A 12,964-nucleotide genomic window follows, 5' to 3' on the forward strand; every position below is an offset into this window, starting at 1 on the left:
TTCATATAAAATTGGTTATAACTTTGTAAATACCCTGTATAACATAACAAACATTTATATTTTTGTGATGGAGAAGTTAACAGGATTTCGAATTTAAAATAAAATATAGGATGTTCCATTTAAAAAAACATAAGTTTGGTCTGCCACTGTGTTATCGAACACCCTGTAATATTCTAACTAATTTTGTAATGTGAAGCTCAAAGGTGGCTAAAATTTTAGTTATTAACTTTTATTGCTATCTATTACTATAGCGGAGCTATTGAGCTTTACCCTACTAATGAATCACCCTGTATACATTTTAACGTTTATTTATAAAAAACCCTGCATTTTGCAGAATGGTAAAAAACAGTAAATTGATATTTTGATTTAACAATGTTTACATTAATAATTTGACTTATATTTGACAGTTGACAGTTATATTGTACCTATTTGTTGGTTTTAGTTCTAATAAATTTTGTTGGTTAGTTACATAAAATAAATTAAGTAAAAATGAAAAAATGACTTGTTATTTGAGGAAGGTGGAAAAACCATATGTATAACATGGGAGTAAAGTGCCTTTTCCTCCCTTGAATGATTACTGCCCTCCGTTACGCGTCGGGCAGTCAACTTCATTCTCGGGAGGAAGAGTAGCACTTTCCTCCCTTGTTATACAAATAGCTATTTTTTTGTTTTTTTTTTAGATAATGTATATGTTAGGAATTTTAATGTTGGTTCCCATCTACTCTTAGTCTAATATATAAAGGCAGCATATAATTATTAGTACTTCTATTAATTAAAATCAGATTAATTTCGTTTCCAGACGCATCGGGCCTGGACAGCAAAGGCGAGTTCATCGAATGGAGCTGGCGCAACAAACCGACCACCGTGTCCAACAAGAACGAAAACTTCGACCTCACCCTCACCTTCCTCGTCTTTCTATCCCTCGTCGTTATTTATTATAGCGTCAAATGGTACAAACCGAAGCCAAAGAAACGGAAGATGTGCAAACGGTTGCTGTCTATCATTAATTGTAGACGGACGTCGACTGTATGAGATTTTACGTACTAGAGATACTTAAATTTTATTTGATTTTACGAGTATTTTAAACGAAAAGCTCTCGAAGGTTTTTATGATTCATTTAAATAGTAATTTTCTCAAAAAATAATCAATTCAAAGGTTTTTTTTTCGAGGAAACGCTCCCAGATCAGCCACATAGTGTTTCCAAGAGTTAAATAAAGCAGAAAGAATGTTAGTAATCCCAAAATAACCAATATGTGCAATGCCGTATTATTATTTTTGACTAATACATCTTGTTAATGCTAGAAATTTGGTAAAAGTTATTCAGAACTATTCAGAACAACTATCTGTATTACTGGTTGACTGCATTCGGGTCAAAGTTCCATTCACAAACCATACATACTCATAGACATTTCACGACCATGTTAATCTTTCGGATCGAATTAACGCCATCTCTTGATCGGAATGGGAACTAAATTGACAAATTTTAGTTACGTGAGAATTTCAAATTATAAATTTTGCGGGATTTTTGATGAAATTTCGCAGGAAATTAAAACAACACAAAGACAATTCAATGTTTTATTCCATATTTTACTGAAAACTTTAAATATTCCAATTTGTTTTCAAAATTCTAAACACTACTGCTATGTGTCACGTGAAAGCACTGATGTGTATCGAGTTGAAGGAAAATTTTTGAAAGAATCTTGTAGGATGATTGTTTAGATAAATATTACCTTATAATCTTTTACAAACTTCCAAAAATATATAGGTCCGAAATGTTGATGACACACTTGTCTATTGGAATAAACTGTTTCAGGATCTATTATATTGTTTTTTTTAATGTGGAGAAATACAACACGGGATGATCAATGTAAACTAAAAATTCTACTCATAAAAACGGAGAGGAGGTTAATACACTTGATTAAAATTGTGATTAAATCTAATTAAAAACGTAACACCACTATAATAAAATAATTAAGCCACAAACTGTAAAATAAAAAGTAAATAACAAATTAATTTAATTGTCAACTGTCAGAATATGACAAGAGAATTGACTGACAGCGACATCTCTGGATTGGAATGGTAACTAATTTGCTGTCTTGACCTTGACAATTTACGTGAAACGTCTATGAGTATGTATGGTTTGTGGTTCCATTCTTAGAATGAACCACGGTTCTTAGACATTACTACGGTTGCCCAGATCGACTAACCAATGAACATTAAGGGTGCGATTACGTCACGAGTGTACTGTCATTTGAATCGTAATATGATTTTTTTCGAATCCTGAGAAAACTAATAAGTATTTTAGAAAAATTTAAACGCAGAATGAAAGATTACATTATTACCGAGGGCGGAAAGCCCCTTAGAATAAACAAGAAGTTTCTTTTGAATGAAATATTTGAAATTAAATATCACACTTCTCTTTTATTTACAGCCCTGTAACTTATTAAAATAAACATTACAGAAGTTTTCAGGGACTTTCGGCCCTCGGTAATAAGGTAGTCTTTCATTCTGAGTTTAAATTATTCAAAAATATTTATTAGTTTTCTCAGGATTCGAAAAAAATGAATACAATTAAAGCACATTGAGAATTTTGACATGCGTCAAAATTTTGCATTAACTCAATGTAAAATTCTAAACTGTTGAATTCCAGCTTCCCTAATTATTTTACATCAAAAAACATTAGAAACTATCTGTAGAGGATTGACATCTGTATTGAAAACAACTGTTAAAATTGGTCAACGAATTAAACATATTCCAAAATTTTGTAAAAATGTAATACATTTCAGTTCTTCAGCCCAAAATTAGGCTACACACATGCAATAATGTTCACATTTTTTAACTGTCAATATTTTTATTTTATCATTTATTTTTTAAAAACAATACAGTTGATAAGATACCCTCAGTTGCGGAGAAAGTATTAATATGCTTTTTCTCATGAGGATCTTTCAGTGAGTCACAGTTTTTCGATTTCTTTCTAACGCATTAAATTCCATGTGACAGAAAAAATGCACGTCGGTGATTACATTTCGTCCATAATAAAGATTTTTTATTCAGTCAATGGTGTGAGCACTGTCAGTTAAATAGTAACGTGTGACCTAACTTTTACACGCATATCTATTGTAGCAAATGTATCATATTTTTCAAAATTTTGGAATGCATTTAAATCGTAGAACAATTTTAACTTTTGATTTTAATACAGATTTTAATTCTCTACAAGTATTCTCTCATGACTTTTGATGTAAAATAATTAGGGAAGCAGGAATTCAACAATTTAGAATTTTACATTGAGTTTCCTATGGCCCGTTTTACGATTCACCACCCGGTATAAGATAAAATGTGTATTATTTGTCTTATTATTTAATAATAACACAAATAATACACATATATAAACAATAACACACATTCAATGATCGAAAATCATTTAAAAATATGGGATTGTGTACTCTTGTGACGTAAAGTCAAAAATATAAATCTCTCCACCACCGTCGGTCAAGACAACCGTAATAAAGTCTCATAACCGTGAGAATGGACAGCCTAAGTCTGACGTCACAAAATTGGGAGGAGCTTATATTGACTCCAAACAATTTTGTTTGTAACCATTTGTAACGTTAAATGGTCATAAGGATTTTCCATTTATGTGCTTTGTGTGGCAAATTAAGACTTCATTTAGGTATTTCGTTAGAGAAACGTGTTAATTAAGAGATTTTTATTCGTTTTTGCTCAGGTGGTTTTTATTCCTTAGTGGTTGAAAATAAACATAACCTCAAAACTGTTTACGTTCTAATCATTGCATTAAATTAACTCAACTGGGCAAAAACGAATAAAAATCTCTTAATTGACACGTTTCTTTAACTAAATACCTAAATGAAAAGTCTTATTTTGTCACACAAACCACGTAAACAATATATTAAAAATTCCTTATAACTGTTTAACATTATAAACAAAATTGATTGGAGTCCAATATAAGCTCCTCCCAATTTTGTGACGTCAAGACTTAGGATGTCCATAAGGTTCCATTAGTTGAAATGTAGACAACCAGCAATTCGTGAAATTGAATAATCACGCCATTTAATTTTTTTTATTTGTTTAATGATCGTTTTTTATAGCTTTTGTTCTAGTTTTGATTTCAAATTGTATAATGTATTATGGACAGAAACTACTTGTGACTTTTGTAAGTTCCGTTGATCATCAAATTAGTTTTTTATGGCAGCAGGACATTATGCATGTTCCGTATTGGCAGCTTTTAATAGGCATGGGATTGCAGCAATTTGAGCAATTGTTATTTCGAAAAATCATGGAAAGCCACGCCTCCTTCAGTTATCATTTTTGAGATGACAACTGACCGTGAAAGCGAAATACATGTTCTGTGTTGTCAGTTGTCAAAAATGGCATTAGTGGAGGGAATGTGGCTTTCTTATTATATTGACAACAATTTTCCCATGTCTTAGCTTTGACAGCTCCCATGACAGTTTACATGAGACTAATATTGCATAAATTTCTATTTATACATATATTATGTATTTATTATTCGCTTCAATATATAGGTCTCCCCTAACTCAACAATGATTGATTCAATTTTTTTTCTTTTAAATAGTTTTGGAAGTTTTCTTTTATAAACTCATTCATTTTCTATTAGCGGGCCAGATAACTCAGGCGGTAGGATGTCTGACTTCCTCGCAGAAGGCTGGGGTTCGAATCCCAGCGCCGCCGGTGAGAACATCTAGACATAAAAAACGGGTCCCGGTGAATTCGTAACTATTTAATCCCCCATCCTAATTACAGGCCAATTGGCAACTCTGGCGCGCAGCTAATTTTTCGATAACCCACTACCTACCGGTGAATTTGTAACTTTCATTTTTGTAGTAATGTTGATAATCTAATACCGGTGTTCCAGGTATGTACCTGTATAAATTACCCTCTGTGAAGGTGGTGTAAAAGGTATTCATCATTTATGTATTGTCTCTTGAAAGAGTTGCTAGAGAAAATCAAAATAAATTTTGTGAAAATGGCTGAAATTTCTGTAACACATTTCGTAATGAGTGAACGTGGGTGTAAGTTATTGGTGGTAAATAATTTTAAATTTCACTTAAAGAAAGTGCTAAAAAGTGGAAAACATTTATGGTGCTGTTCTGCCTTGCAACCAGATGCAGATTAATGTTTTGAGTAGTAACAAACACTTATGTTGGTTATCAACAAGTTGATGTCAAAATGCACATTTTTGCTATTTTTTGTCTACCAGTAAGAAGAAAAGTATTAAAAAAAATTTAAGATAACCGCATTATAGTGCATGTAAAACAATTTAAACAAGGTTTTATAAATCTTGCTATACTTAATTGTTGCTTATAAAACTATAAATTAAGTCAATTAATAGTTATTAAGGTACCAAGGGTATTATAAGGATAATAACGCTTGAGGTCAATGGTGTATATACCGAGGGCCTTTGGCCCGAAGGATATACGTTGACCGAAAGCGTTATTATCTATAATACCCGTGGTACCTTCAACGTTTAATGTCCGACCAAATTATTCTTTATATGCAAAAAAATTTGAATGAATTTTGAATTAATTAGTTTTCAAATAAGTACATTTACCAGCAATAGTCGTAACGTAATTGTGGTAACCATAGTTTTACTTAGGTTGTTATTTGTCAACTTGACAGTAATTAACTAGTTATTTAAATTTAATGCTCTAGGGCATTGTATCATTCTTAACTGACTTCGAAATCATGTCATTATTTGTCAAATAATATACCAGTCGGACATTAACGTTAACAACTTATGTAAAAATAAAACTAAAAAGAGCCCAAAGAAATGAGTAAAAATACAAGGTTTTTATGACACTCAGTCCAACTACTATAGTATGTAACAATTGTTTTAATTTCTATATGGATAGAATAACAAAATTTATGTAAATCTGACCAATTTTTTCTCAATTTATTTATTTTTTTCCGATTTTAAGAATTTTCGTCTATAAGTTACAAAATTTTACCAAAATACTGAAAAAGAACTGATTAGTTTATTGAAATAACTTTAAAATGAGTTGAAGTAAAATAGAATTGGAGCTTTGTTTATCAATAAACATCAATGAAAGGTATACATTTGCGATATGCCCCGTGTTGGCTTAATCCGTTACTGTTTAAATTTATTTCTTACGTTTTAACCTAACTACCTGAGGTATTAGATTTAATCCATGGTTTCGAATTCACCTGTAGAAGGTTTCGAGTTGGCAGATTCAGGTAGTAGAAAAGTTACGAATTGGCCGGTGTTCTTTGTATACCGTAGTCCCTAGAGATAGCGGACTACCCTGCTTTAATCCCAAAGCCGCGATAGCGCTATAAAAGGGAGACTATTATTATTATCATTTTTTATGTTGCGTTTCCTTTCCGAACCATAAATACCAAAAAAATTTGCTACTTTTTGTTCAATCGTAAATCAATCAATCAGTCGTAAATCAGAAAATTAATTAATGCCGGTACATGGACTTCAAGGATTAAAGACAATCACAGGTAAGATATCAGTCATTGAAAGATAGTATAGGAGTATAGCATTGCATTCTGTGGATGAGGCAACAGATTTGGGGAAATATAAGTTTCTTTTTATTCAATTGCGAACAATTTAAGCAACATTTTAGTACAAACTTTTTTCTTGTAGAAAATTAGTATACTTCTCCAAATTCCTTGATTCGCACTCTCCTTTTTTAGTTTTGACATTGAACGACAGTTATATGTCGCATGTAGCTAGATAAGACAAATTTGGAAGACTTATATTAACAATTTTACGAACTCTTTTTACTTTATATCGAGAATGTTAGACAATATTATTTGTTAGTGTCTAGAAGATTACACAGATTACACGCATGTAGAAGATTAAAAGATAGCATTCTGCAGGTCCATTCTGGATACCATAAATTTCGCTAGTTAGTTGCCACACGCCTGCTATAGCCTATTCCGCGAATATACGCCTGTTTTGGATTATCGCGACAACGAATATTTTAGTGTGCAACATAAGAAGTACTAAAGTATATTGCTCTAATAATTATTCTAATAAACAACAATGTAATTTGCAATTTACTTTCGTTCTTTATATTTTGCACAGTAAAATATTCGTGGTCGCGATAGTTCACAACAGTCGTATATTCGTGGAATAGGGTATATTTTGTTTTTTTTTTATAGGAACGATTTATAAAAACTTTTGAGAATAAAACTAATTTTAATAATAATGAAATTAGCTAGTAGGGTCTAATTGTAGCTTTATAGTTATGTACATAGGATTTTTTATTTAAATTTATTGTAAAATCTTAAATAAAAATTAACAAATGAGTTTAGGTATTATTACTCCAAACCAAATTGCATTAAATTATTGAAGATTGATCCATAAGGATGATGCATGATTCAACAGGATGGACTCACATATCTATGTCTATATATATCAGGTCGTATTGCTCCACGCTATTACGTGATGTTTTCACGTTTTTAGTAATGGTTAAAATACTACAGTAATTACAACTTTTGAAGGTATTCATATAAAAAAACTATTTTATACCAACTTACATTTAATATTTGTCGTTTGTCCAATGTGAAGTATCCAGATGCAGATATTTCTACAGGCCTTACGTGGATTTGGATCATAAACGTTTGTAGCTACAAAAATAAATGTCATATAATAGGGTAGGAAACAGGTTGAACCCCGCAAAATGGACACAAGTCCGGTTTTTTCTGGTATATCAAGGGGTGCTTATTATGAGACTAGCTTTTTCTTAAAAAATTTCGCCCCGGAACCCCCCTTTTCATCCCTTTAAAGGGGCTAATTTGTGGTTTTTGCAAAACGTAGCCCTTCCTGTATGTTTTGCAAAAAATTTACTTAATAGTAAAATGTTTTAAAAAAGATGTTCCTAAATTTTTTTTTCCCTAATTGTAATGAAAATTAAGAAGAAATTAAACCCTGCGGCAATTAATCACAAATAAGTGGCTGATTTTTTGGTACAGGTTTCATTTAAGGGCAATTGCAGTTTTTTTAATTACAGGGTGTTACATTTTAAAAACCCTTTTTTATACCATCTGCACCGCCCATGCTAGAGTAAAAAAACTTTCAGCGATTATCCATGTACTAGTGTTATTTACAAATTTGTATAATTCACCCCCATATTTTTCCCGGAACCACCCCAAAAAAGGAGAATTAATAAAGAAAATAATCAAAAATTGATTTTGGTCCACCACTGTGGCTTTAGGGTGCAAAGAAAATAAAATATGCATAGGTCATAATGTGTAGCAGACAGTGTGTTCTTTTATTTTCTATAAGCACGTTATCCATAAAATGAATAGGCGACGAAAAAAAAAACAAAAACTGGAGCCCGCCAAAGTATTTTTGAGGTTTACGGCGCCACTGTGCCGTAACGATTGCTTATACGAAAAAAATGCATAGGACCCTATTTGTAAAGAAAATAGTGGTCTTTAATTTAAATAAGTTAGTGGTCTTTAATTTAAATAAGTTTTGTTTTTAAAAAATGCATAGGTAATGAGAAAATCGTCAAAACATGCTCTCCAAGGGATAGGGGTAGTTTCTGCAGTTTACTTTCAAGGATAGGGGTAGTTTCCGCAGGGATGTTGCAATAATCATATATATTTGGATGCCTCAGAAGTCAAACGGTGTAAGTCAGTTCTCCCTAAAAATGACTTATATAAGTTTAACATACATTAGTATATATAATAATATTATGATTTCCTCGTTTGTATTAATGAATATGTTACCCATATTATGATAAATAAAGACGGCTTATTTGTTTTTAATAATTACTTATATTTCTGCAACTACATTCAGAAACATCTTAGTATCTCATTTTAAACACTTATTGACTTACACCGATTATCTTCTGAGGCATCGATTTATGAAAAACCCTATTGATGGAGCATATGTCCATATGGGTCAAAAAGCAAAAAAAAAAACGATTTTTTTTCAACCCCCTCTTTATTTATTTTTTGGGCTACAGGGGTTGCATTAAGAAATCGATTTTTGTGTCCATACATGGGTAATAAGAACGTGCACAAAATGATATATGAATCAATTTAATAAAGGGCATGGTGTGTGAAGGATTCCAAGAAAATCACTTTCTTTATTAATTCTTTTTTTTTGGGTGGTTCCGAAAAAAAATAGGGGTGCAATATAGAAATTTTGTAAATAACACAGTACGTGGATAATCGCTGAAAGTTTTTTACTCTAGGCGGTTCAGATGGGGCAAAAGGGGTTTTTTAAAATGTAACACCCTGTAAAGAAAAAACGGGCAATTGCCCTTAAATGAAACCTATACCAAAAAATTAGCCACTTCTATGTGATTAATCTCCCCAGAATTTCTTCTTAATTTTCGTTACAGGTAGGGAAAAATATTTTTTTTTAAAATATCTTTTTTAAAAACTTGTCAACTTTGGGACGCCACCCCCGCTAAACGGTGTGTGATAGACATATATATGCTGTCGGGAAATAAATAGTAGGAAATATAGTCCTCTTCATTTTACTATTAAGTAAATTTTTTGCAAAATGTACAGGAAGGGCTACGTTTCGCAAAAACCACAAATTACCCCCTTTAAAGGAATGAAAAGGGGGGTTCCGGGGCGAAATTTTTTAAGAAAAAGTTAGTCTTATAATAAGCACCCCTTGATATATCAGAAAAAAAATAAAACCGGACTTGTGTCCATTTTGCCAGGTTCAACCTCTGTTTCCTACACTATAAGAATTTTTTTATAAAAGGGAACTAGAATTAAATTACGGACTTGGTGGAAGGGCATATAACAATTACTTTCTTCTTCTACTTCTTTTGATGTTCTTTTCGTCTTACCAGTATTCTTCGATTGGTCTATCCGATCTGTATTATGACTTGGAATAAATACCTTGTTAAATCAACTTTAGCTTTATGTTGCATTCATAATTATCGAATATTCATTTTGAGGGGAGACGTTTATTGCACAAGAAAATATCTACATAGAAAATAGACAAAAGAGACTTAGGAATAATAACATCTTTACTGGAATGAAAGAGCACAAATTGTAATAGATAACGAACCCAGTCCAGAAATTGAGATCAGGAGAGGTGTTAGGCAGGGATGTATTATGTCTCCAATACTGTTGAATGTATATAGTGAAGCCATTTTTGAGGAAGCATTACTATCTCAAAGTGAAGGAATAATAATTAACGGAAAATCTATTAACAACTTAAGATATGCGGATGAGATCGTGATTATGACAAGCTCTGCTGAACAACTCCAATTACTACTAAACAAAACAAACAGTTTCTGTGAAGAATTTTGACTAAAAATGAATATAAAAAAGACCAAATACATGATAATAACTAAGAAAACAAATATACAAACAAGCATACATTTGGGAAATGTACCGATAGAATGGGTTGATAAATACAAATACCTAGGAACCTGGATTTCAGACAATAATGATCAAACAACATAAATAAGGGCCAGGATAGAAATAGCAGGAAATACGTTTGTAAAAACGAAAACAGTTCTCTCCAACAAAGATCTTAGATTAGAACTGAGAGTAAGAGCTTTGAGATGCTACGTGTTTTCGATACTGCAAATATGGACTTGGAAGCTGGACATTGAAGCAGGAACACAAATAAGCTATATAGTCATTTGAAATGTGATACAGAAGGATGATTAGAATAGCATGGACACACAAGAAAAAGAAAACGGAAGTATTGCGAGAAATGGGCAAAGAATACGAAATAATGAAAATAAGAAAGTTACATATCTGGGACACGTAATGAGGGGACAGCGATATGAAATTCTAAGATTGCTAATACAGGGAGGATAAGAGGAGGAAGGAGTATATGAAGAAGGAGGGTGTCATGGTTGAATAATTTAAGGGACTGGTTTAAATGCAGTTCTATAGGACTCTTCAGATCAGCGGTAGATAGAGTAAAGCTAGTGATGATGATATCCTACCCCCGATTTTGAGGCGGCACTTAAGAAGAAGAAAACATAATGTTTATGCAAGGAGTATAATAGACTCATGTCAAATATACTTACAGCCATACCTGAAAAGTGAAAAGATAAGGAAGAAGAAGATGGCGAATTTTAATATGTAGTACATAAACAAATTTAATAGATACGTTACTAGGAATTTACATAAGTAACTTTTTATACCAACCTCTTTTAGACATTCATCCGATATTGATTTGGTTGGCATTCTGTGCAATATATTTACTATTTCATTTCCCTGAAACAAACAATTATTATTACAATAAATATATTGTTTATTTATTGTGCTATGCTATTTTTTGTATAATAAAGTATTTTTATCAGCAAGCACTCGCTAGGCTGATAACTACAAAACAAAGACAACAAAATCTACTATACCTACGCTAAATAAAACAATATACGAAAAGAAGACAATAAATAACAAAACTAAATTACTATAGTCCGTCCCACCTTGACTTTACATTAAATGTAAGGGAACATAGGCAATGCAGTCCTTATGAGTGTTTTTAGCGCGGTGATGCCGATTTTATCAAAAAGAATTTGTAATCGAACATTAGAGAGATTAAATTAAAACTATTTTCGAAAGAAAATCTACAATTTTAGGATTCGTATGCGTTGTAAGTTTATTTGATATACTATAGTTATTACGCATATGAATCCAAAAATTGTAGATTGCCTTTCTAAAACGGTTTTAATTTAATCTCTCTAGTGTTCGATTATAAATTCTTTTTGAAAAAATCGGCATCACCGCGCAAAAAACTCTCATCAGGACTGCATTGCCTATATTCCCTATAAATACTGTAAAGTCAAGGTGGGACGGACTATAGTACATTATACAGTATTGAGCGCACTAATAACCGGCAAAATAACACAAAAGATGGAAAACATATATTAAGTTGTGAGATAAAAAGAGATGAACCTAGTGGAAGTGTTAAATTTAGCGATAGTAACTTATAGATTGACATTATATTGATTGTTTCCCACCTTTAGACGTATCGGACGAATTTGAGAAATGCCACTGTCACAGTGGCAATTTTAGTTGACATACTGCCATACTGCTCTGATACGTCTAAAGGTGGGAAACAATCAATATAATGTTAATATATGTGTTACTATCGCTAAATTTAACAACTTTACTAGTTTTATTTCTTTTTATCTTACAATTTAATATATTTTCCATCTTTTGCGCTATTTTGCCGGTTATTAGCACGCTCATCACTGTAGTATACGATTAACATACCAATACCTGTTACGTAATATGCAAGTGAAAGTTGGGTATTACAAAAAAAAAATGTTTTTCTATGGATGCTATAAAATGTGCCACTTCTCTCACTACTTACATAAAGAATGTGTGTGTGCTTTGTACGCACGTAAGAAGTTATACTTCTATAATATAATCTAACTTCATATTATGATTTCAACGAAATTAATATACCTGTCTACTTTAAACAGTTTTTTTGTATTGTATTTAAATATTAAACTAATTTTAGAAAGAACAAAAAAAAATACCAAAGATTAAAAAAAAAGGATATGACTTTGTCCAGATTTGAACAGGCGACCTCTCGATCCCTAGGCGAATGCTCTACCGATCAGCTACCAGCGTTTTTGTATTCAGTCGATCATTTCTCGGACATAATTACAACCACGGTGACAGATACGTTAATTGAAAACAAAAATTTTCAATAATACTTATTAGGAGGAAGACAAATCCACAGACATAAAAATTATAATAAATATATTTACTAAACACACTAATAATATATTATTTTCACGCACACCTTATTTGCGCTACATAACTTAAAAGATGTAGCGACTAATACCATACTGTCGGTGTGCGCATGCGCCAGGGAATGTAAAAATTCACCCTCGTGCCTAAAGAAGTAGTATAACTTCAAAGAATATGAAAGTAAATTAAAATGTTATCGAAATGTAAGTATTGAGGAAAATAACACCAAGAAAGATAGAAAATTACATTTTTAACT

At 31.8% G+C, this 12,964-nt stretch overlaps 2 protein-coding genes across 7 annotated transcripts in view; one reads left to right on the forward strand and one right to left on the reverse strand.

Moving 5' to 3' along the window:
• Positions 1–7,317, forward strand: part of LOC114327673 (membrane-bound transcription factor site-1 protease) — a 65,199-nt gene extending 57,882 nt beyond the window's left edge. The window contains exon 12 of one of the 2 annotated variants that reach the window (XM_050643613.1): positions 800–7,317. In XM_050643613.1, the coding sequence (XP_050499570.1) occupies positions 800–1,032 (233 nt within the window). In that variant the 3' untranslated portion in view covers positions 1,033–7,317. Of the gene's footprint in view, positions 1–782 lie in introns of both variants that reach the window. The other variant, XM_050643614.1, reaches the window with a different exon arrangement.
• LOC126880034 (uncharacterized) overlaps positions 1–12,964 on the reverse strand; it is a 156,726-nt gene that overhangs the window by 19,095 nt on the left and 124,667 nt on the right. For all 5 annotated transcript variants that reach the window (XM_050643618.1, XM_050643615.1, XM_050643616.1 and 2 more), the window contains exons 2-3: positions 11,152–11,220; positions 7,549–7,638 (exon numbers count right to left, since the gene is read on the reverse strand). In XM_050643618.1, the coding sequence (XP_050499575.1) occupies positions 7,549–7,638; positions 11,152–11,220 (159 nt within the window). The remainder of the gene's footprint in view (positions 1–7,548; positions 7,639–11,151; positions 11,221–12,964) is intronic.

The sequence above is a fragment of the Diabrotica virgifera genome, chromosome 2 (genome assembly GCF_917563875.1).
Source record: "Diabrotica virgifera virgifera chromosome 2, PGI_DIABVI_V3a".
Lineage (NCBI taxonomy): Eukaryota > Metazoa > Arthropoda > Insecta > Coleoptera > Chrysomelidae > Diabrotica > Diabrotica virgifera.